General features: G+C 40.4%; 1 protein-coding gene across 1 annotated transcript in view; it reads left to right on the plus strand.

Annotated features, from left to right (window-relative positions):
* Positions 1-18,800, plus strand: part of LOC310857990 (paired box protein Pax-6-like) — a gene marked incomplete at both ends in the record, with an annotated part of 22,348 nt that extends 3,548 nt beyond the window's left edge. The window contains 9 exons of the mRNA XM_083764034.1: positions 7,592-7,722; positions 8,378-8,593; positions 9,346-9,508; positions 15,109-15,261; positions 15,757-15,839; positions 16,189-16,339; positions 16,894-16,994; positions 18,409-18,544; positions 18,718-18,800. Coding sequence (XP_083620160.1) covers positions 7,592-7,722; positions 8,378-8,593; positions 9,346-9,508; positions 15,109-15,261; positions 15,757-15,839; positions 16,189-16,339; positions 16,894-16,994; positions 18,409-18,544; positions 18,718-18,800 — 1,217 coding nt within the window. The remainder of the gene's footprint in view (positions 1-7,591; positions 7,723-8,377; positions 8,594-9,345; positions 9,509-15,108; positions 15,262-15,756; positions 15,840-16,188; positions 16,340-16,893; positions 16,995-18,408; positions 18,545-18,717) is intronic.
* Between the last annotated feature and the right edge of the window lie 7,473 nt (positions 18,801-26,273).

Genomic DNA, 26,273 nt, shown 5'->3' on the forward strand with positions numbered 1-26,273 from the left:
GACAAAAACAAAAACTCCAGTAGACTTCTTTCTATTAAAAACACATACGGTAACAAACTAGGCGACAGAAATGATGGTCAGACGGTCTTAATGAGGGAACGGATGTTCTTCCTCCATAATTCCTAGAGATTTGACTTTGTTTTTGTTGTTTTAATTTTGGGGGTTGACGGTGATGATGTGTTTGCTTATACAGAGATGTGATGGCCTGGGCTCATATTGTCACCTTGCTGGCTTGCAATTCACTTTACAGTCTGTTGATTCAAGAAGTGGATATCTCTTTAAATATGAGTTGTGTGGATGAAAAACCTGATGAAGATGCAACTCCTTTGCTTTAAAAAAAAAAAAGCTAAATACTGCAGACCACTATTCAAATGATTTTTAATCTATGTTTTTTTCTGCTCAGTTCTTTCACTCTCTAAAAATAGTGTTGACCAATCCTCCAAATCCAGTACTATCAAATAGTACTATTAATTGTGTACAGTATGTGCTTGACCGATATGCTATGCATCTGTGAGATGATATTTCCTCCTCCTTATGTCTTTGATGCGCCGGTCAGAAATAATAATTTATTTGACATGGTAATTAAATAGGTAATTATAACCTGGTTGTTGAATTGGGTTCTGACTTGGATCTTTTTGAAGGTGCATGTTCCGTGCAGTAACCCTAAAATAATATTTCACACAATTGTTTGGGGGAGTCTGGGGGTTCCCTGAAACTAACACTAATAATAATAATAATATCCCATTCCTCCAGATAACTGTCATTAATTCAATAATAGTACGATGGCCCAAGGTTCGATGGTATCTACTAGTGAGTCTGCCTAAACCCGCCATGTTGTACATCATGGAAGTTTTAGAACCACCTCAAAACCACCTCAAGACACCGACTGTCTGCTCTTGTCCTGTTCACCAGGCTGTGAGCTCTCATCTCAGGCATGGCTGGCTAGAAAGTAAACCTGTGGTGGTGATTCTACAGATCATATATAAAATATAGGATAAGATGTTTGAAGGCTGAAGGAAACCCACTCCCTGAATTGAAAGTTAATTGCTGTTAGTTCTGGTGTGAATGAACTTGATGGTAATTTAAATTGAAGGTTGCTGTGTCTTGCTCTGAGCCGCTCCCAAAGGCCTTTGAATGTGTGTGTGCGCGTGCGTGCGTTCGTGCGTGCGTGCGTTCGTGCGTGCGTGCGTACGTGTGTGCATGCGTGCGTGCGCGTGCATGTGTGTATGCGTGCATGTGTGTGTGTATCAACTCCCCTGTGAGAACACTGAGGGACCAAGCCAAATTGACTCCATATGTCTGTCTATTAATTCTCTGTCAATAGAGGAGAAGCCTGGACTTATATACCTCTGGGAAATGGCAGTGTGATTAAGATTTATAGAAGGGGAAATACTCAACCCTAAAACAGAAGCTGAACATGATCTCAGACTGGGAAATGACAGGGTGGAATTTATCCAGGGAAAAGGATGCATCCAAAAGAGAGAGAGAAAACATGATTTCATAGACAAAGGGCAAACAATAACCCTTGGGAAAATTCTTCAAACAGAAGTTACATTCGTTATTCGTTTGACCTTTGTTAGCAGATAAAACAAAAGAGCGTCTGCACTTCAAATAATCCAATAGCTGTGATGTTGAACATGACTGTCTCAGTGATGCGATGCACAGCATAATCCTCAGTGTTAGCGCTATAGCCTTGCGAGTGTGTAAACGGAACCAAATGGACCCTATAACCCACTGTTTCCCAAACAGTGGGTCGGGACCCATTTGTAGGTCGTATGACACATTTTTATGGGTCCCTGTATTGTTTGTTTCCTACATTTTGTTTTTAATTATTATTATTTCAACAAATATATATATATATATATTTCCAAAAATTCTCATGAATTAAAAACAAATTAAATGATTTTTCTTCATAATTTCATGAAGAAATTAGACATTGCAATTAGACAACAAATGTTTAAGTCGTAGTGAACTACTACAAGCTCACAACACGGTGCGAATAAGCGACGCAAGTGTATCAAATGCCGAACCATGCCGCTAAATTGGTTGAATTGGACTCTCATATGGGTCTGCCACCACAATGCTCTCAGAGTCAACAACGAGGACATTGCTGCATGTGTGGCATCTGTCTCGTGATGTGATGATGGGGTGTTTGTGGCTGGCAGGTGGTTGTGTGATTTATCAAGACCACGTTGAGAGGTTTATGAATGTGCAATATGCTTCCCCCCCTGGGCCATTAGCAGACAATGGACAATTGATTTAATATTAATCCCTGCTTTAATCTCTGCAACAGCACAGCACAGGGCTTTAGCCTGTAGGTAAAACCACCACCTCTGGATGCTGTGTTAAAAACAAACAAAAAAAACATACATAAATAAATACACAAATAAATAAATAAGACCTGCACATGGAAGGAAATATGACATTTTGACTAAAATGTACAATACATCTCTGGACAGAAATAAATTATTATTGTTATTATTTTATTATTATTATGAATAATAATAATAATAATAATTAGTTAATTAAGTGTCATAATTTTAACTGCATTTTAATTAAAAGATAATTCAGAGACGTTGCTTTAGCTTTTCTGTTTCTAATTCTGCTTATAATGTATGCAGTGATATTTGTAATTATATGACCACATTCAGAATGAATGATGTACATTGTGGATGTAACATTTGTTCCTGCCATGTGCTACAAGAACTAATAACTGTTGACTAAATGACAGTCTCCAGGTGTCTCAACGTAAACATATGCTAATGTTTATGCATTTTATCCAGACATACATTTGCATAATTGAGATATTGTTTAGTCTTCTTGTGGACAGCAGGTGAGGTATATCTTCATAGACTGAGACTGAAGTCTAATTTATGGTACCACGCACCTAAAATAGCAGAAATGTGTACAAGCTCACATCCACGTCACGTTGTGAGCTTGTAGGTCGGCTGTTTTCGAAGTGTGACACCTTCGCACGACAAAGCCGTGCGAAGGGATAGATGTGCTGTCCACTGTAAAAATCTTGGTAATTTTATCATTTCAGGTTTTGTGAACACCACTGACAATTCTTAAGTTGCTCGATTCAGTGTTTAGATATTTGATATTCATTTTAGCTGCCCCTTCTATATACAAACCCATTGTAACTTCAACCTCCATTTAAACCGTTAGATTAATGGAAAACACCTGTACTTTTTCCTGGTATCCGATACTGCCCTCCAAATTTAATATATGTTGTATTTATTTCTCAGGCTGCTGCTGCTTATTTTCCCTTTTCCCCCTTTTTTAAATAAATGCAACGTATTAGGAGGGCAGTATCAGTAACAGAAAAAAAAGGTTGGGTGTTTTCGATGAATCTAGGTTAAAATGGAGTTTGAAGTTACAATGGGTTTGTTAAAATATAATTAAAAAAAACGTTTTATTTTTTACTTTAAGTGAAATATCCCTTAAATCTGACTGAGAAGAGTGGAACGAGAACAAATGGAACCCTTTACCGAGTCCATTTGGTTCCTTCTGAGTTAAACGAACACTATGGACTTTATTGTGCAGTGCTGTAGCGTATAGGCCATGACAACGGTGTAGGTCCAGAATTCAAAGGTAGTATAGAGGAAAGGAGATAAGCAGGGATTAAAGGAAATAAAGCAAGGACGTGAGCACACTCAGAGGCCTCTGTATAAACAACGTTTAGTGTTTGCTGAATTGGCCTCTAGACACGCACTGATCCACAGCTGATCCACACAGTGGCATCCACACAGTTTGTTTTATATTCAAAAGTTGATGTATTGTTGAATTAGATGTTTGTTTTTAGATTTGCCTGTACATGCCTATACAGTATACCCTTCAAAAGGGTTTGTGGTTCACGCTTATTACTTGGTTTGTAGTGGTTAATGTTTGCTTTACATTGGTGGTTCTGGACAACTGCCTATATCCAAACCGACTCCTTTGGGACACGAATGTCAGTCGTACGGATGGTTCTCAAGATACGCACACACACACACACACACACACACACACACACACACACACACACACACACACACACACACACACACACACACACACACACACACACACACACACACACACACACACATATGCATGCATGCAGCGATTTCACACATGAATAGAAATAGATAAAAGACTCGGTTCCTGTTCTATCCCGGCACATATAAACAGGCACTTGGACACACAGTCTGTTGATTGAGGGGTTTAAGGGGGTGTGAGTGATATTTTATTTGGTTAAAAGATTAAGCTCTATTGCAGTCAATGCTATAGAATAGACTATAGTGTTCAATATCAGTGTTATAGTGTTTCAGTTTGTCTGCTGCAGTTTTTGTATCGTCTCAATTTCACTTGTTTGTATCTTGTATAATAATACCTCAGGATGCATGAGTTGAATGAAATTGGTGAAATTGGTATTCTGCGAAAATCTATAGTAAATGATTAGGCTACCATCAGACTATAGAGATATTTAACGCTTATTTTAACAAGGAAATATCACGTACAGCACCGTTTATACAGTCTATCACGGCAGTGCTGTGCATATTGTCAAATTGGGCAGAGTTTCAGCCTAAACCACCTTTATTGACTTCCTGTGCTAAATTAAAGTTGTGAAAATGTTCAATATGAAAGTAGCCTATAAAACATTTTTTTATAAAAAAAAGGATTTAAAAAGTTAACAATACAATAGAAATAAAACACTTCATGATATCTTTCACATGATATCAAAAGGTTGATATCATGTGAAAAGTTTCAGTTTGCTCATGGGGTTGCAAGATTAGCGCCCACAAAGAGAGAGACAAACAGACCAACCCATTGATAGACGCCTCTGCCTCCTATAGAGTGCAGTGTTGTTTTCATCGACTAAACCTAAGACGAAAAATGTTCGCAGACTACCTTTTTCCACTGACGAAAACTAAATGGAAACTACATGAAAACTAAGCTACGATGACTAAAACTAAGACTAAATATACTGATGATTTTGTCAACAAATAAAAAGTAGACTAAAATGTTAGGAAGGGACTAATGGAAAATACATCCAGTATAAGTCATTTTACACTTGGTTGCGTGCTGAAAATAGCAGATCTACAAGCTTACAATGCGTCGCGACGTGTTGTGGGCTTGTAGATTGGCTATTCTCAGCAAGTGTAAAAACAGTAATTACGACGGCATCAAGGCCCACCAAAATACATTTTAGTTGACTAAATCAACTGTAGATTTAGTCGACTAAAATCTTATGATAATTGTGACTGAAACGAAATGAAAACTATTCAAGAGACTTTGACTAAAACTAAAATCAAAATTTGCTGCCAAATACAACACTGGTTTTGAGTGCAATTTTGCAGACTTGCAGCATATAACAGTTATGCACTTACAGTTTAGACTAGAGGATGTTAACTTAAAGCCTATTGACCGGGGTCTTCCAGGGGTCTATAATTTGGTCTTCTTCTTTTGTTCACCACTTTTCAAAACATATTGCCGATATACAAGCCAATCATGACATGCCCATGTTCATGTTCGTGTGTAGGTCAAGATTAGGTAAAGGTTTCTTTATTTTTGTCTCCCGAAGGAGAGATTTGTCTTGGACCCCAAGCATACAGATACAGATACAATACACAGTACAAGACAATAAAGGTACACAGTGACTCGTACAACATTTAAATACCACACACATACCTAGTGCAAAGAGGAGAAGAACATCATCACCTCATAACATGATTCGACCCCTACCCTGTCTGACCTCTGCAAGGACTCTGTTAAGGAGTGTGATTGACAGAGGGACAAAGGTCCCTTGTACCTATTATATTTGCACGCATGGACCATTGCCATTGCCAAAGTGTAAAGCCAAAGTGATTGAGAAAAACTGTAATATGTTATATTACATTACTCATCAATACATCTTAAGGAGATAAACACACTGTCAAACTAGAGAAAGTGTCCCTCGGGGCACGGGTCTCCACCAGGATAGGAGCGTTTTTTGGGAAAAACGTCAAGTGGCAATTCTTCCTCAGCCTAGTGGGAATTATGCATGCACAGTTTCACCGCAATCGGACGCTGTGTTTATGATTTACACAGATCGGTGCAGTTATAGGTACAAACACGAATGGGCCAGTTATAGTGCCACCATTAGGCATTTCTTCCTCGGCATAGTGGGAATGTGCATGAAAGATTTCCCTGCACTCTGCGTTGTTAAAAATGGACCCATCTTGCAAACTTTGGAAGACAATTTTAGCCAATGGGGATGGAATATGGAGAAGTGGACAGGTCCACTTCTCGAGATAGTGTATACCCATTTGCGTGATGTATGGATCAAATGTGTGCGAGTAATATAAAGAAATGTGTTTTGCAAAATTCTGGCTCATGGTGGCGCTATAACAGGTTGTTATGGAATTGGTGCAGAGGTTCGTCGTTGGCATCCAGGGAGTGTGTGTGTGCACAGTTTGGCATCGACTGGGCCAACGGCCCGATTGGAACTTTGGCGTTTTTTAGAGAAAGGATGGCCTCATTTTAGCTCGCTAGCATTGACGCAAATATTTAGCTTCTAAAATGGACGTCAAAAACGGACGTGCATCACTCTATCCGGGTCAGCAGTCAAGCGCTGGGACTTTCGTCCACCAGGGAGCAGAGAAGGTGTTGTTAACTGGCCACAACTGTTAACTGTCATTAACCACATAACCTACAGTATGTCTTGCCATGTTTAATTCCCACACTATTCATTTTGTCTCGTGCCAGCAACTCTACATCTGACCTGACTTTCAAACCTCAAACCCTTAGATCTATATGGATATATGTCAGAACCTGTTCTGACCTTCCACATCCATCCTTCCTCTTCGATGTTTCCCTTTTCACTTATACCTGTCAATTTCAAATTCTAGACAGGCCTGCCCCAAAGTTATTAGTGAAAGCTAGAGTTCTCAACAGGCCCGGAAATTAAGGCCTGGCCCTACCTGGGCCCTCATAAAGCCCTGTACAATCAAGAGAATGTCCCCCGCTACCACCCTTAGATCTCCATGTATGGAGCTCACCTGTTCTGACATTCCATATGTTGATCTGACCTCATCTAACCCTGTACACTCAAGACATGCTCCTTATATGGCCAGTACATAAGTCATTCCATGATGATCTGACCCCCCCCCATGCAAAAGGCCAGACAGATTGAGATGGTTGTGTGTAATAGTAAACACATCATTATAACATAACAGATCAGTGTGTGGTGCAGTAATTGCCTTGTGGATAGATCTGGAAATGGCTTTCTGTGGTTTGCTTGCTGTGGATTTGGTGTTTCTATACTTTTCTACTGTTCTCTTCGCTCTCCTCCTCCTCTCATGCTTGCTGCAGTCATTCCCGACCTAATTATGTCGTCATTGCTGATGTCCTCCGCCATGTGATATCTCCCTAATGCTTGAACTGAAATCATTGCAAAACAATGCAAACATACAAAAAGAACAGCTATTCAAAATAAATTGCTAAATTGCTAAAGTGCTGATGAGTGATCCCTAAACCTTTGTGTGTGTGTGTGTGTGTGTGTGTGTGTGTGTGTGTGTGTGTGTGTGTGTGTGTGTGTGTGTGTGTGTGCGTGCATGCGTGCGTGTAGGTCATAGTGGAGTTAACCAGCTGGGAGGTGTGTTTGTGAATGGCAGACCTCTACCTGATTCTACCAGGCAGAAGATAGTGGAGCTTGCCCATAGTGGGGCTCGGCCCTGTGACATATCACGAATATTACAGGTATGTTATCAGTATACTGTACATTATACAGTACAGTACATTGTGTGTGCTTAAACCTGCCGAAATGCCTGGCTGAGTAACTTGCACGGTGAATAACGGGCTGACTTTAATAACTTTCAAATCATTATTTACATTACATTTACATCATTACATTACTGTTGCATGAAACCTACCGCTTGTATTTATGATGCTCTCCCTGACCCTGTTTTGTTTTTCCCTTTGCCGTTTACAATGACATATATTATGTATATTTCTAACAAATCAAATTATACCGTGTATTTTGTAGTTTCCACTTACAGTATTACTGACATATACCTTGGCTTGCCATATTACTGTAGAGGCAGGTTGAGGTTAATAATGTACTTTATACATGTAATACTCTATTTGATCTACCTTCCTCGCGGCTACAGGCAGGCCGATCATGACTTAAACTGAACAAATTGCTATTGTTGGCATTATAACGTTTACATGTCTACATTTTGCATATTGCTCTACCGCCCTATTTCTTGTTTTGTAGAGTCCAGCTGACACTAGCGTTCAGCTGCCGGAGAGAGAAAACGTAAGCACCTAAACACCTCCTAACCTTAACACCATTCGACCAAGCAACCAGTCTTGAATAATGTGTGTGATTTGTCTCTTGTGTCTTTATGTCCAGGTCTCCAACGGCTGTGTGAGCAAGATCCTGGGCCGTTATTACGAAACGGGCTCCATCCGCCCACGGGCCATCGGAGGGAGCAAACCCAGGGTGGCGACGCCCGAAGTGGTGGGGAAGATCGCCCAGTACAAGAGAGAGTGTCCGTCCATTTTCGCCTGGGAGATCAGAGACAGGCTCCTGGCAGAGGGAGCCTGCACCAATGATAATATACCTAGTGTAAGTTTCTCTAGTAATAGCCACAAATGTCTGAACTACAATAAATATGGCGGCACATCTTGTCCAGTCCAGTGCGCCCATCATTTACAACCAGTAGTTGGCAATGATCCTTATACAAGGATCAACTATTCTCAATAGAGGGTCGCAGTCCCGCCCCCTCGAGAGACCCGGAAAATAATTCCTGTTCATTTTCCTCATAGACTTTTCAAAACGATTTTATTTAAAGACGTTTACGCCGTGGACAAAGCCAACTTGAGTTGTGACAAATCATGACAATAAACACAATGTTTTGGGCCAAACAAATAATTAGAAAGAAGAAAAAAAACGGCAGGTTACAACACTTTTTTTGTTGTTTTTCTTCTTTGTAATTATTTGTTTGGTCCAAAATATTGCGATTGTTGTCATGATTTGTTACAACTCGAGTTGGCTTTGTACGACGCTTATAAGGTCTTTAAATAAATACTTTTTGAAAAGACTATGAGGAAAATGCAAATGCATTGGGAATGATTTCCTTGGCCTGGCGTCGTCATGAAAGGGGGCAGGACTGCGACGCTCTATAGAAATGTAGGTAGACCACCTCCAACCATAACTGCAGACGTCCTAATTATACCGTATTAACATTCTCTACCTTACATACCGCTTAAATTAGCGTATCACTATTCCTTTAAAAAAGACCTGTATTGTAGTTTTATATCACCCAATAACAAACTAAATGGATGGTATGGTTGCATTCACTGTCTCTGTTCCTATAGGTGTCATCGATAAACCGTGTATTGAGGAACCTGGTCACTGACAAACCTCAGATGGGGACAGTGGGGGCTGACGGGATGTTTGACAAACTCAGGATGCTCAATGGACAGACCAACTGGGGAGGCCGGTCAGGGTGGTACCCCGGGACGACACTACCCAATGCTGGTAAGAACCTACATACGACTACCACTATTACGACAGGGCGACTGTGGCTCAGGAGGTAGAGCTGGGTGTCCAATGATCCATCGCTCGGCGGTTCGAATCCCGGCTCCTCCTGTCTACATGTCGAAGTGTCCTTGGGCAAGACACTGAACCCCAAATTGCTCCCGAAGTGCAGGTTGGTGCCTTGCATGGCTTCCGCCGCAATCGGTGTATGAATGCGTGTGTGGATGGGTGAATGTAATGCACAATCTATGTAAAGCGCCTTGGATAAAGGCGCTATATAAATGCACCATTTACCATTTATAACAATCACTACAACTAGTTGCCCGTCAGTCACAGAGATATTATGGTCACGCCACCATATATGGCCGTCTCCATATTGAAGATCACGACACTGACCTGGAGGTGGCTTTGTATCGTTTGCGATAGTCAGTCACTCATATTCGAGTCTGTTTCTGAAAAATGTTTTACTAATTTGGTGGAAGTAACATTAGCGATTTTGTCAGATGATGCTTCATATCCTTATGAGTCAAAGTGCCATGCACATTTCTTTATGTTTCAAACACAGTTCTTATTTGACATTATATTAAACAATTGACCTATAACTAAGCCCCTCCCCAAACTGCTATGGCTCAATCACAGCTAAGCTTAACATGGTTTACGCAAACCTCTCCACCAATAGTTTTCCTATATGATAAAACATTGTTTTAAACAAGAAATGTCAAGCACATATTTTTCCAGTGCATATGGCAGGTCTTGTTGACGGATTTGGAAGAGATTTAAAAAATGAACCAATGTGTAAAATCCATGATTTTTACATTGGAATGAATGAGCCCGGCTGGAAAGTGTCCAAGTGGGAGTGTCTAAGTGGGAGAGGGCGGGGCTTAGCTAAAGGTGAATTCTATGGAAATTTAGACTGTGGGGGAAAAAAAACGGGAGTCAGGTAGGATGCGTACATTTCCGTCAGACTACTACCACTATTACTAATAATAGTACCACAATTACAATCCCTATACTAATACCAGTTACAATATTAACTCTCAATTTCACTGTGTACTATACTACAGTAGCCTGTACCTCTACACTACCACTCTTCCAACAGTACAAACGAAAATGAATCATTTGACTGTGTTTCTCCCAGAAAAAGACTTTGCTGTGCCATATATTTGGCTCTGGGAGTTTGTGTGTGTGTGTGTGTGTGTGTGCGTGTGTGAGTGTGTGTGCATGTGTGTGTCCACGTGCACATTTGTGTGTGTGTGCGTGTGTGTGTGTGTGTGTGTGTGTGTGTGTGTGTGTGTGTGCAGGCTTGCTCGTGTGGGTGTGTGAAAAGGCTGCCTATTGCAGCAGCCATGTGCGGTCTGGTCCCATTTGTCTCCGTTTCCGCCTGACTGAGTGTGACACTAAGCAATGCCTTCATTCTGTTTTCCACAGTCACTGTTGATCTACTGGGGATAATGAATAATTAGGCTAGCACCACAGATGATGTGTACACTCTATTGAGAGAGCTCCAGTCAGCCTCGCATCCAATATGATTCTTAACCCATTCTGCCTTGAGATCAGATTCATACGAGGTTTCCGCCGGACACACACTGGTCTGATTAACCCATTCTGACCTGAGATCAGATTCTAAAAATGTCAGTCGTTCTTCGATTTTTTTCAAAAATAGCAGACCTACAAGCTCGTATCGCGCCACTCGGTGGCGCGATATGAGCTTGTAGATCTGCTATTTTTCAATAGCTAAAGCATAACATGATGCCAACACCAAAATCGGTGCCCGGTCAGAATGGGTTAAGATAGATTACCTATTCTAAACTGCCATGCATTCTCATGAAAAGGTTTTTGAATATTATACAGTCCATGGTTTGTTTTTTTCCAAGCACTGTTGTTTTTGGCAGCGAATTTCTATTTTAGTTTTAGCCATAGTCTTTGGAATAAAACGTTTTAGTCATATTTTAGTCACATTTCAGGTGACCAAAATATGACTAAAACGTGTTAGTCTATAGTTTCAGTCGACTAAATATCATAAGATTTCAGTCGAATAAATCTACAGTTGATTTAGTCGACTAAAATGTATTTTGGCGGGCCTTGATGCCGTCGTAATGACTGTTTTTACACTTGCGTTGTGAAATTGCAGATCTGCTATTTTCAGCATGCAACCAATTGTAAAATGACTTATACTGGATCTCTTGTCCACTAGTTTTTATTTGTTGACGAAATTGTCAGTATATTTAGCCTTAGTTTTTATTACATTTTCGCCAGTGAAAAAAGGCAGTCGACGAACATTTATCGTCGTAGTATTAGACGAAAACAACACTGATACCAAGACCCCGGGCATATTCTCAAGCATGGATAATATTAATATATACCACAATGTAACATAGCCTACTATTATGGCTTATATTAATGTACAAGCTGTAACATCCACTATGAGTAGGCTTATGTGGAGGTTCATATTTCTCATGACGGGAGAGGAACACATGAATAAATCACAGACTGTTGATTGACTGATGAGTGTCCTACAGGAGATCCCATCACTTCAATGTACAGTGTATATTTCTTAGCGTTATGCCAGAGAGGGGTCTTATTTAAAACAAAAGCTTACTATACTTTGACAGTTTGCACATTGTGCAATCAATTGTGAATGTTGTGAATCAATTGATGTGAATTTTCTCAGTTGAGTGGATCAATTGAGTCTGAATTCAAGCAGACATTCGGGACCAATGCACACCCCCATAACCCTTTGTTGAACTCTTGTATGGCACGAAGAGCTGGGTTATTCCGGGGCAGTAGAGTTGAGACCACGATGGTGTGGGAATAACAGGAACTGCAGGAAAGGAGCTCACTGAGACCCCTTTTCCACCGGTTGGTTCCCAATGGGAACCGGTTCAGTTCTTTTTGGTTTTTAGTCCATGAGCCAGAGCTCCAAAATTGGTGGGCAAACTATACCCTATATTAAATTGTTTATAGGATCAATACAAGTAAATTAATACATGATAACCCTTCCACAGTAGTAGCTTTTTCATATTTTTGATTCTTTTGCATATTTTCCTACATAATGCCTCATTTGCATATTTAAAAATGTAAAATTTGTAATACAATAAATCATTGTCTTCGTGTAAGTACTCAATTGGGGAAGTTTAATGATGATAACAATCTAATATAGGTATGGTTTTGCCCACTCAATTCATAATTAACGTTTCAATTTTGGAGCTCTGGCTCATGGACTAAGAACCAAAAAGAACTGAACCGGTTCCCACTGGGAACCAACCGGTGGAAAAGGGGCCCCTGTGTTCATATTTTCAGGTCTTAGTAGAGTGGTTACCATGCAGTGGTGGACCAAGTATTCAACCCCACTACTTGAGTCAAAGTAAAGATATACTCCTGGTCGGAAATTACAAGTGACCACAAGTGAATGTTTGCTCAGTCAAATTTATACTTGAGTTAAAAGAGTACTTTCTTTTAAGAATACTTAAAGGTATATTCAGTGATTTCACTTAATTCAAATATAACTTTTTTTTTTTCTCGTTGTGATAATCCTCCCTACTATAGAGTGTGCTGACCATATAAAGTTCCTCCCTGTCCCCAGTTAACCCCTGGGGGTCGTTTTTGGCTAGGTGGCCCAGCCTTCATCCAATCAGGATAGAGAGGGGCCTTCTGCCAATCATGATCGAGCGGGGGCTGTTGCGTGTCCCCCCACTGTAGTGCATGTGCACATCTTGTTACCGGGGCGGGGGGGGGGGGGGGGGGGGGGTTCAAAATCACCCAAATCACTGAATGCTCCTTTAAGCATTCAAAAGTGCATACATGAAAAGATATCTAAAGTATTCAAAAGTCCAAATCAACGCATTGCTGAAATTTGGAAATTTAACCCCAAAACATTAAAAGTAATGTAAACAACAAAAAAAGAGAGAAGAGAGGAAGGAGCACATCTGTTTCGCCAGAGTCAAAATCTACAACAAGGTGCTACTTTGGTACAACTGGGTGAATTGATGCAAAAAGGATGAGACCAAGGCACTCTTGCAGAAAAGTAAAAAGCCTTTAATTGGATAATGCATGGCCAGATTAAAATGAACCCGTATGCCTTCATACGGGTGGGGTGACTAAAAAAGAGCAGATCCTTTTTTGTATCAGATGTCAGAAACCTTCCAAAGACGTTGATCACATGACTCGAGAGATATATAGTTTTAGTAGTAGTAGCAGCAAAAAGTGGGTTTTGAAGAAAACAGAGAATCTTGTTTGGTACAAATGGCCGGGGCCTAATAGGAGGGGATTGGTACTGCTGAGTTTGGTTGCCTCCTCCAGGTGGGATTTAAAAAAAAGCTTTTGGGTTCCTATAATGTCCTATTAGAGTCATGGAGGTGGACCATCTCTGGCACTGTCTCTGCATGGACTGTGACAAAGTCAAAGTCGTACGATTAGTCACACACGTTACTGCAGTGATTTGACCTCCAATCCAACCCATTGATGCTGAGTGTCAAGCAGGGAGGCATTGTGTCCCAATTTTAAAGTCTTTGGTATATGACCCGGACGGGAATCGAACCACCAACCAGGCCACTGTCTGTCTGGACTGCTGGGAAGGAGGGTGCTGCTTAGCCTGGAAACCAAACGATATCTTATTTTATTATTTTCTTTCAAGTCTGAAGAGAGTATTATAGGGAATCAAGGTATGTTGCAAAAATCCTGACTAATGAACATTGAGGATACAGTGAAGCTCATGCTGTTTGACAGCAGGTGGGAGATAGGCACAGGGAACAGGCCTGCAGGTGTATCACAGGGTGAGGTTATGTGTGCATTTGGGAGGACACACTGTACTGAAAAGTCCTGACTCACTCCTATAAGGCAGCTCCATGTGGCTGTTAAACTTTGACCGTGCAATGTCATCATACAATTAAGTGCAGGAAGGGGGTGGGGAGTGGAGAGCCTAAAATATTTTTTGGGCAAAAATATGTTTTTTGACTTTTTTTGTTGTTGACCTTTTTTGGATACGGTTAAGCATTGTAAACCCCGTTTCTAAGTAGGCTATATACTGTAGTAACATGTCTCCATGTTTTATAGCGTGTGTCTGTGCACGTTGTGTGCACGTGCACGCAAATGCGCGTGCATGTGTTCACGAGCGTGTCTTATTGGGCGTAGCACTACAACACTGATTAAGTATGAATCATGATTGTCATCGTGGTTATGGCCTTCAGCAGGGGAAGTTGCAGGGGGAGTCGCCCTCAAATTAACTTTGATTAAATCGACTAGTATACCTTCTTTAGTGTCTCAGAAGTCTTTCAATAACTCCAAACTGAAGAGCACTAGAGGGACACCTTTTTACACACAAGCAGCACTCCATGCGTTTGTTCCTTGAGAAGTGACTCGTCTTTCTGCTATGCAGGGAAAAGCAGCTCTCCTCTTCATTCAAGAGGACTTGTCTTCAAAGGCTCTGCAAACACTTGATTTAAACTGGATTCATATTGAAAAGAATGAACAGAAGAGTGGGGCTGTGTAGTGAAGCTTAGATGAGGGTCCTTTAAACAAGCCCTATGCTAATAATTTCTTAGCTTAAACTCTTTTTAATCACCTCTCTCTCTCTCTCTCTCTCTCTCTCTCTCTCTCTCTAGATTGTCCTCAGACAGGGGGAGTTGAGAACACCAATTCAGTGAGTTCTAATGGAGAAGATACAGAAGAGACTCAGATGAGACTTCAGCTCAAGAGAAAACTCCAGCGAAACAGAACTTCTTTCACACAGGACCAGATAGAGGCGCTAGAGAAAGGTGAACATTTGTCATGATACATTTGGATCCTGAGTTAGTTTGCAATTATAATATTGTGATTTGAATGCAGCGTCCTGTGTTATATTCGCATACTGTAACGCAGAGAAAACTGCATAAATCAAAACTAAAGAATGTTCTGTTTGCTACTGCATTTTTAGAGATATTTTGGGTTCACTTATTTTGTTACATTTTAATCTCTAATTTCTGTCTTATTTCAGCTATATGTATGTATTATTCTTAACTCTCCATAGATGTAATTTATAATGATTCTCTATTCTTAATGTTTTGTGAAGGCACTTTGAATTGCGTCGTTGAAATCAGCAACACAAATAAACTTGCCTTACCTGCAGCCTAAGATAGCACCACATAAATATATGTGACAGTGACTATTCTGACTGACTATAGCCATGAGTTCATAATTAAGATAAATTATAACACTGGGTTATTTCTGTATCAGTTACACGATATTAAAGTAACAATGTGTTTTTGTTTCAGAATTTGAAAGAACTCATTATCCAGATGTCTTTGCCAGAGAACGACTTGCTGCCAAAATAGATCTGCCAGAGGCACGAATACAGGTAGGTTTATTCTATTGCTATCAATGTGCAATCGATCAACTCTATCTTCCAGATTCTGTCATTTTGTTCATATGGATAAGTATGGGCACACATAATGGGTGTTAATGAACTGGATGGAATGTTGACACATATTGAAACTGAAGCTGTTCAGTTTATAATCAAATTGTAGCCGTTGTAATAAACATTCATCAGAAATTGTACAATTGTAGCCTGGAAAACAGACAAATGTGCCAGAGCCAATTTCATTAGCGTTGGCACATTTTGTGCATTAGTATGGAAATGCCAGACTTGTACAAATGGACCGGAAAGGTCTGGGAGTTAAATTAACACAGGGTTTTGTTGTGTATAGGTGTGGTTTTCCAACAGGCGTGCAAAGTGGAGGAGAGAGGAGAAGTTGAGAAATCAACGACGCCAGGCATCCAACACCTCAAACCACATTCCCATTAGTAGTAGCTTCAATACAAATGTGTACCAACCTCTACCACAGCCTGCAACACCAGGTACTGTCAACTAGCGCAATATACAGTATGTAGCCTATTTCCAATGCACCACAACAAATTCTTCATTGAAAATAACGTTTTGTTTTTCAAATGACATGTCGCTCAACACATTGTCACTCATCACTTATAGTCACAGAAGCATAAATCTGATTTTATCATGATCAATTACGTGCAAAGTATCAAAACAAGACAAAATGTCATGTCAGACTATTATGGGATTGGTCTGAGAAAAGTGACATCTTATGTCATGCAGTGATGTAAATAGGTTTTCAATGTAATGAGTCCCGGAATGCAAATTGCAGCATTTAACTCCCATTTCATTTTATATGGTTATAATGTGGTTATATTCATGTAGAAAACCGAAGAAGAAATGATTATTATAACTAAAGCTAGCAAAATAAACTAGAATAAAACACAGTACAGTAGTACAGTAGGAGGTCGTTGTTTTATTGCGTCCCTTAGCTATAAACTGAGTTTTTGGATGCAAAATGCACCCTATTTTAATCTCTGGTCATGTTTGTCCCTTCTCTGTCTCTGTCCATCCACCCTGTCAGTTTCCTTCTCATCGGGGTCCATGTTGGGGAGGACAGAATCAGTTCTGTCCAACAACTACAGCATACCCAGCTTTAGTATGGCAACTAGCCTGCCTATGCAAGTAAGTCTGAATCAGGGGGGCAGTCAGCCAGATATTTCGTGAAGCCTCATTTGAAATCGGTAGTTCATATAATGGCCTGTTGTGGCGCTGGACTGGACCCAAAAAGCCCCATAGCTCCATAGAGGCCCATGTATTTTGGCCCAACTTCACCTAGACTGTATTACCTTAATAAACATGGTCATGAATACTTTCTTCTTCCAGTCACTAGTTTAAAGTCTCATTTCTAATGTCATAATATTCTTTTTGGAGAATTATGGTCCCATTAATTAAAAAAATGACCATAAAGAAAAAAAAACATCGCGTATGTTCTGAGGGGCGTGGCTACCGTTACAGTCTATGATCGGGATTCCCCTCCCACTCGAGTCAAAATAAAAACCAACGGAGAAGAAGGGGGGAAGTCCCGCCTCGTTGTCTGGGCAGCCAATGGCCAGCTGGTCCAAAACGGAGCCAGCCAATGGCCAGCTGGTACCAAACGGATCTAGAAAGATGGCGACTTACAGTGCAGGAATAACAGGCTTCATTTTACGTCCATGTTAGACCCGGCGAACGCTTTGTCCATATCTTTTACAGTCTATGGTCTGAATTAAGTCTGAATGCCCTGCCTACACATACAGTACTAGCACGCTTCCCTTCCAGACAGTCAATAACAACTTTAATAGCGATCTGTTGATTCGATTTAGAAACATATTGTGTGTATACATTCGCTGGGTAACCTTGTAGAGCTGAAACTGAAATATAACTTCATTCTGTATTTCCATAATCCATACTATTATCCTTTGTATATGACTGAGATGTTAACAGTTTTATTGCCGGGCGCTGAGTTGCTCGTCATGAAAATCCACTTTAAAACGGTGTAATCGCTTGTGTTGAAAGTGGTAATCGGTGAATAAGGACTCCATTTCACATAACCCTTTGCACACCTGAGTGACGGACCTTTGTGCGATGACGTCATCAAAACGCGTCTCGTATCTCACTCTGTCCGGTGGATTGCCCGTATGACTTAAAAACTCAGATTAAACAATGAAAACGTAACTTGGGCAACTCGCGAACCGCAGGGAAAGGGTTCTACAGTTAATTAACTCTCTTAGTTCTGTAGTCAAAGTGTTTAATGAAATCAATTCCATACAAAATGTCCTAACTCTGGATCCCGTTAATAGTAAGCCTACAGCACTATAGCCTGGTATATGATCCAATCTTTCATCCATAATGGGTTTTTTTTTGCCATTTGGCTCCTTTGTATACATGTTTGTAGAGTTTAGTTTAGGCTATTAACATGCACGTTTACCAATATTGATTTGTTAATCAACATATAAATAATGTCAGACCTCTTATCGCGAATGCTACCTACTAGCCCTGTGGCGAACCAGAGCACTAGAGTAAGGAGTTACTGACATATATTCATTTACATTTTCAGGCATCAAGTCAAAGCTCTTATTCCTGCATGCTGCCTACCAGCCCAACAATAAATGGGAGGAGTTATGACACATACACTCCACCCCATATGCAGCCACACATCAACAGCCAATCAATGACCTCCTCCGCATCAACAGGTACATTAACAGCACATCATTACTTACTTGACTTACAGTACAGATATTCAATTAAAAACAAGCAAACATGTAAGTACAGTGTCTGTGCAAGCACCTTGTGTCTTGACTCTTGATACAAAAAAGTATACTTATTTTTTGTGTGATACCCATACTAATTATACTAATTGTTTCAGGTCTGATTTCCCCTGGTGTTTCAGTTCCAGTCCAAGTTCCAGGTGAAGGGGACATGTCACAGTACTGGCCACGGCTACAGTGACGCCAGTAGTGGCCATTTGTTGTAACATCATTCCCACTGTGATGTTATTGGTAGCATTGGGGGTCGAACCTAATTGAGTATGGGCCATCAACCATTGATACATTCTGAACTCAAACTCCTTCTATGCTCTTCAAAGAAAAACTGCTTAAATGTAAAGAGGAACATGCCGGACTTGCTGAGAGACTGCACAGCGGGAAATAGACAAGCAAGGGGCTGAGAAAATTCAGGACGCCGGGCCTCTCACCCAAAACCTGAATGTCTAGACAAAGACTCATACTTACCGTGAGAGACTTTCAAGCCAAATTTTGTAGACATGCAAGGTGGGAACTGAAGAACTATGAACTACTACTTTTCCTTTTAGCTGCAACAAGTCACATAAACATCTAAGCAAGACGAAGTTGGACAAGAGGAAAGGCTGTTCGGGGGTCTGTTGCCTCCCTTACCACAGATTCATATTCTGGCTAATGAGGAACAATTTTGAACCAGATGGCAAACGTACAGCACTAATCAGTGGTACATTGATTGGGCTGGAGACAATTTAATAGCATTGCCAAATTGGAGGAAGGGCTGGCCTTTGGTTGAACTTGTTACAGTAAGTGGACTAGTTAATGGCTGCCAAAACCCTCTTATTTCCTGAGTGTCCCTTGTTTTATTATGATTTGAACCCTTTTCAAGATGTGTCAATAGAACAAAGTTGGTCCAAGTGGGTTACAGATCATTCCTGCCAGCCCACTGCTCACTGTTAGCAGACATTGTATGGGTTGCAGGTATTGGCACTGGGATGCTCGTTGGAAGGTTGACTATTGAAGGACAAGCTGTACCAACTTTAGGAAGACAAGTGCATCCTGGACATGATGAACTTGGTGATTGGATAAACAAACAAATTGTAAAGTATCCATTGAAATATTGTTTTGGAAGGAAAATGACCTCTGTTACCTCTGTTTTCAGTTGTTAACTTATGTCATGTTGTGGTATTTGTATCTGGGCACTTGTATGTAAAAGAAAATGTTAAAAAATGTTAAAACATGAGGAATAAACACTAAAATATAAAGAAAATAATTTTATGAAACATTAAGTGAACTGACTTGGAATTTGTTCCATCGTCAGATTCCAAAAAAAAATCATGGACTGGATTCTGTACACAATGTGGATTCTGATGATATCTATGTTTTGGTATTTGTAAAAATCCTGGACTTAATCTGTAAACTGGACTGCACTCATTCTAAACTGACGATTACTGTCCGTCTGATAAATTTACTTTTCTCTCTTCGGTATAAATCCAAAGCTCTTACGTTAAATTAGGACACCACAGATGAAACGAAAAAGGACAAACACACTTTTGGTTGCTTAAAAATAAAAAGCATATGTTTGAGGGTGTCTTACAAATCTGTTATGTCGAACTGTAAAGTATTTGTCTCCTCCAGAAATCTGAAATGTTTCTATAATAAAAAATAATAATTTCAATTATAATTCTGGAAATATTCTAAATCATATTAAGCTTCAACAGGTTTTCCTTTTTTAACGTTAACCTTTTTTTTTTTTTAATCATCAACTAAAGAATGTAGGCCTGTACATGTGCTGTTGCAAGGATACCTCATAAGTTTAGTTTAGTATCCCATTTTTTTAAATAGACTCCTAAAATATGTTGTGATTTAAAAACAAACATGGTTTTATTTCTGTTAAACACACTGGTTATACTAGATGAATACTGGACAACTCACCCCGGTGCTTGCCCGTTTTTCCTCCCGGAATTTAAACCAGTGAGGGGGATAACTTTGTAATATGCTATTGGCTGTTTGTATTCTTTTTGGAAAAATATAAAAAGATACTCCTGTGGAAAGGCTATATTATTTTACTTATATTGACCCATAAACAATTTAGTATTATTTAGTATAATGTAAGGTTTTGCCCACTCAAAACTGTAGTAGCTTTTCATAAATTATATTTGTACTGTCTGCTGTCATGAAAGTTTATAGTTAGATAAATTCAAAGTCCAGCCGTCTGCTGTCCAGCCTATCCCACCCCTCACTGGGGAAAATTCTGTGAGGAAAACATAAACGGGGTGAGTTGTCTTGTTACCCTCTAGATATGAGCATTTATTCTGACAGTAGGCATACACTGAAGAGTAGTGGGGCCAAATCACTTTTACCTCCAACTTTAAAATGTACATTAAAAACTGTTAATTTGCCAATGATTGATAAATAATTATCAGTTGTGTTTTTAAAAGGTTGACAATATTTTCATTTTATGTTGAAAACACATATCTGTGCTGTCCGGAGGAAACCTCAGTCATAACTCCAACATTTTCATTTTTCAGGAAATGAAAAATATACGTTTTTAAGGAAATTAATAAAACCATATATCTTTTAAACGATGCAATACTGCCTCATCAAAGTTGGTGTTGTGACTTTAGATATTGCCAATTACTTGCATGAGAAGGAGAGAGCGTGGTGGAGTTAGCTGTTTTAGCAGACCGTTTGAGGGTCCAAAGGAGTTAAGAGATTTTGTCCAATGCCTTTTTTTACTACTTTCCCTTGGTTCAATATTTTCGAAACAACACACACACACGTAAAGGGTGTTCAAAGCACTGATTTATGGAATAAAATCATAAACCTCAAAAACGGAGTTATGAGGTTTCCTCCAGACAGCAACGTATCCTTAATGTTTGTTTTGCACCAGATTAGACTTTCTGCAAATTGTTGTTTTCAGCCTTGAATGACAGAAGTGGTTGAATTGAACACTGGCTGCCGTAGCTATAGAGAACTGTGTCAGAAAGCCCATACTATCTACTGGTAGGGATTTGGAACATACTAACTCAAAACCACTTTTAGGGAATACATATGGGGCAATAATATATCACATTATGCATTTGCATCATAGACATCATTATCAGATTATGCATTGAGAGTAATGATGTTTGAATTAATGTTATTTGTTATGTAAGCATATCGCATGGTATTGTGCAGATATAGAGTGCAATACATAATATTTTAGATGGTATATAACATCGCATGGATGCACCTGGGACGTATCCTCAGTGATGTATCCAAAGGTCATCGGGTTTCTCTCGAACATCATACCCCTCACTCAGGCGACCCAGCCGGGGTGATCAAGTCCCGACTTACGTCCCAGTAGCTACCCTCAATCAGTCCCAACACAATCCGTTGGAACTACTCCAGAACTACTCTGCCAGGACCAGACACTTCATTCAGGAGTGGTGGGCAATGGTTCCGCAGACTCCACCCGAGCGAGAAGGTGGCCCTCTGAATGACCCTGCTTGTTGGGCTTCCTCCTCACGGAGGACACAGGCTGGGGTGCTAAACCCATACTGCTCACATTCCGGCTGTCACCCGTCTCTCCGGTGGTCACCAGACTATACCTTCTTGTCACATAGTCTATTCCTATGAGTCACTATAAATAGATATAATTATAGTATACTATAAATACATGCTGACATCCCTGACAGACTATCAAACTGCTGAATGTAAAACCAGACCAAGGCTTTTGTTTGTGATTTGTCATTATATATCTCTTTTTAATCTCAGTTTGTAGTTTAGAAGTTTTGTTGGCAACCTTGAAAAGTATTGTTGTGTTTAGTCGTGTTTTCATAGTCAACAGCAAGCCGTAGTTTAGTTGGTATGGTTTGTGCTTACTTGGTAAAGTCAAAACCCTATATCTACTATTTTTAATAAGGGAAATTTTTGCTCATAACCCATTACAATTTACAATGTGATGGATTTCTGAGCTTGTATATATATTTTCTTAAATAGCAGATTCTAAGATCTGATCTGGTTAGGATGCCGCTCGGGCGTCTCCCTAGGAAGGTCCTCGTCTCACTGGGAGGAGAACCCCGGGGCAGACCAAGGCGCAGTTGGAGGAAACACATCGCCTTGGAAGGTCTCGGGGGTCCCCCAGGAGGAAGTCACTAATGTTGCTCTGGAGAGGGAAGTCTGGAGCACTCTGGTGGAGCTGTTGCCCCCGCAAGATGGATGGATGGATGGATGGATAAGATCTGATCCTCACTAGATCTGAAACATTTCACACTATTTAGAAATCCATCCAGACGATGAGGTCTGATTCAAATATGAAGTCAGCGTTAACAGCTTCACGTGTGCCATGTTAAAGTTTTGAATCCCACATTCAATTTCACAAGATCAGTTTGCAAAGCACTAGCAAACATTTATAAGATGAACTGTGATAATTAAGATGTACGTACAGTATGACAACACGTCACATACAAGCTTAAATATGAGTGAGCTTCAACACCTCCTGTTGAACACCTTCAATTAACGTTATATTTTATATGTGAAGTCCTAACAGGCTCTTGAAAAGTGATAACCAGTTAAATTTCTGTCATTTTTCTTGCCTTAGCTTGCTACTCTTATTAGTAAGTTTGGTCCTCACACGATAGCAGTAGAATATACACACACACACACACACACACACACACACACACACACACACACACACACACACACACACGTGCACGCACGCACACGCACACGCAACGCACTCCGAAACACATACCGGTACACACAATGACACACAATCAGCCACAGAGGGGCCCAAATCATTTTATACACATCAGTGGGTTCAGGAGCAGAGCGGTATTGAATGGGAGACTCTTTTCATGGGCACTGTCATTCATTCATTCATTCAATCTGTCGTTCCTTTCTGTCCTCCATTGGACGGTGAGCAGTTTGAAAATGAGAATGGGGTCAACCTCTCCTCGTTCACCTGACAAAGGGGCTGGAAAAGAAAATGTGGGGAGGGAGAGAGGAACGGACCTGATGCCTGCCACCAGATAAAAGCAACACGGGAGAGACGGAGAGATGAGAGAGAATGAAACGTGGAAAAACAAAGCAAAAGATACAGACGGAGAGTGACGGAATTGAGAAGAAACTGGAGAAAAGAGAAAGAGAGAGCGAGAGGGGGGGCGGGGAGAGAGAGAGAGAGAGAGAGAGAGAGAGAGAGAGAGAGAGAGAGGAGAGCATCAAAGACAAATGGCCGGTGGATACTTTTCTAAAGAGGCGATCATTCCTTTAGATTTGAGACGAACCATAGCTGCTTAATGACATTGTGGCAACACCTATCAATTACTATCTTTATCAAATGGCATTAATATGGGAATCATAATTATCAACAGGCATTCTGGGAATGATGCATGGCAACGTTCTACCTTCCATCACTGAGACAACAGCAACGGCAAAATCAATTAAATCATTATGTTAGCCCCGCTCATTATGAGAGTGTGTGTGTGTGTGTGTGTGTGTGTGTGTGTGTGTGTGTGTGTGTGTGTGTGTGTGTGTGTGTGTGTGTGTGCATAGTGTGTGCATGTATGTGAAGACTCATATGTGCCTATGCTGGTGTGTGGTATAGGACCTCGATTAGTCGACTAATCGATGTCGATTAGTCTATTTCAGTTTTTGGCATGATTCGACTTAGAGATTGGCCTAATTTGTTATATTATTAACAAATTCATTAACAAAACAGGATATATAGCGTGAGTTATTGGGAGAAACCAAGCAAGTATGTTGATTAACCCATTCTGAACGGGCACCCATTTTGGTGTCAGCATCATGTTATGCTTTAGCTATTGAAAAATAGCAGATCTACAAGCTCATAGCGCGGCACAGAGTGGCGCGATACGAGCTTGTAGGTCTGCTATTTTTGAAAAATCGAAGAGCGACTGACATTTCTAGAATCTGATCTCAGGTCAGAATGGGTTCATCAGACCAGTGTGTGTCCGGCGGAAACCTCGTATGAATCTGATCTCAGGTCAGAAGCACCCCCAACAGCCTAAATGGTGTGACGGTGGAATGATTCTCATTTGTTTAGGTTATGCAATCAGACTGATCAGACTGATTTAACTGCCACTCAATCTCTCAGTCAAATCATGCAAAAAATAAAATAAATATTAATATTAATATTAATATTAATATTAATAAAAAACAGTAAGACACCCTACTGAGGGCGAGAAGCGACTTTGACCTAAACGTCGAGGTCACGTGCACGCATCCGCCTGGGTGCTGGGCGAGTATTGGCGCTTTGATGGGGGTTCAGATCAACATATGGAATGAATTCTGTACTGGCCATATATGGAGCGTGTCTTCAGTGTACAGGGTTTGATGAGGTCAGATCAACATATGGAATGTCAGAACAGGTCAGCAGCTCCATATATGGAGATCTAAGGGTAGCAGCGGGGAGTGGGGACAGTGCCTTGAATGAACAGGATTTGATGAGGGCTCAGGTAGGGCCAGGCCTTAATTTCCGGGACTGTTGAGAACTCTACTGAGGTGAAAACTGCATGACATGTTGATTAATGAGCTTTGTCCCTGTAAAATAAATAAATAAAATACTAATAACTTTGGGGCGGGCCCGTCTAGAGTTTGAATGGACAGACATCAGTCAAAAGGGAGACATCGAAGAGGAAGGACGGGTGGGGTAGGATCAACATATGAATGTCAGAACAGGTCAGCTCCATACATGGAGATCTATGGGTTCGAGGTTTGAGGTAAAATACAATAATAATAATTGAATATTAAATTTTATGATAAGACTATTTTTAATAAATACCCTTTGTTTAGTGTTTTTCATTTTCATTTGTTCACAGAATCAAAGGTTTTATGGACTGGTCATCATGAGTCATGACTCACCAGGATCCTGGATGTCTTTATAGTAAATCTCTTTGGGAAAAATGAATAGCAGATTTTTCAGTGGGTCCAGAAAACCACGCCCACTGCTATGCTCCATAGAGCTCTCACTGAATGTTGAGATGTCTTGTTATTGACCATTTGAAATGGGTCGGTAAAAGAACCCAGCTGTGTTTTTTCACCGGCTGCCTCGCTTGTCTTCCTGACGGAGAGATCAATTAAGCAAAGGAGACAAAAAGTGACTGAATACAAAGAAAGTTCATATATCCTTCTCTCCGTCCATATTCCACCAAACACGATAAGTACAACTACGTATACCGATGATTATGTGAGCATCCACACTGATGTTGGTTGTTGTGGCGCATGCCTTCCACTTGAGTTAAAGCCATTTTTAAAACAATATACGTATTTCAATCACCAAATTATAATCTCGATGTAGCATATTATGCATTACTTAAAAATCCTAAAAACGAAAACAAACATCTGCCATACATCTTGCACTAGAATTGCACCTGCCATTGTTCAAATTCATTATGAGAATGCATTCCCCAGAAGTAATTGATGCTCATTGAATGAACTCAATTTCAGTGTGCGTGCGTGGGTGGGTGCGTTGGTGCGTGTGTGTGTGTGTGTGTGTGTGTGTGTGTGTGTGTGTGTGTGTGTGTGTGTGTGTGTGTGTGTGTGTGTGTGTGCGTGCGTGCACATGTGCATGCGTACGTAACTACGTATGTGCGTGCATGCATGTATGTGTGCGTGTGTGAACTCAATTTTCCCTGCCTCGGTCTCCCCAAGTCCCCAGACGTAATGACAGAAATGAAAG

This window comes from Protomyctophum parallelum (genome assembly GCF_964188405.1).
Source record: "Protomyctophum parallelum genome assembly, chromosome: 4".
Classification (NCBI taxonomy): domain Eukaryota; kingdom Metazoa; phylum Chordata; class Actinopteri; order Myctophiformes; family Myctophidae; genus Protomyctophum; species Protomyctophum parallelum.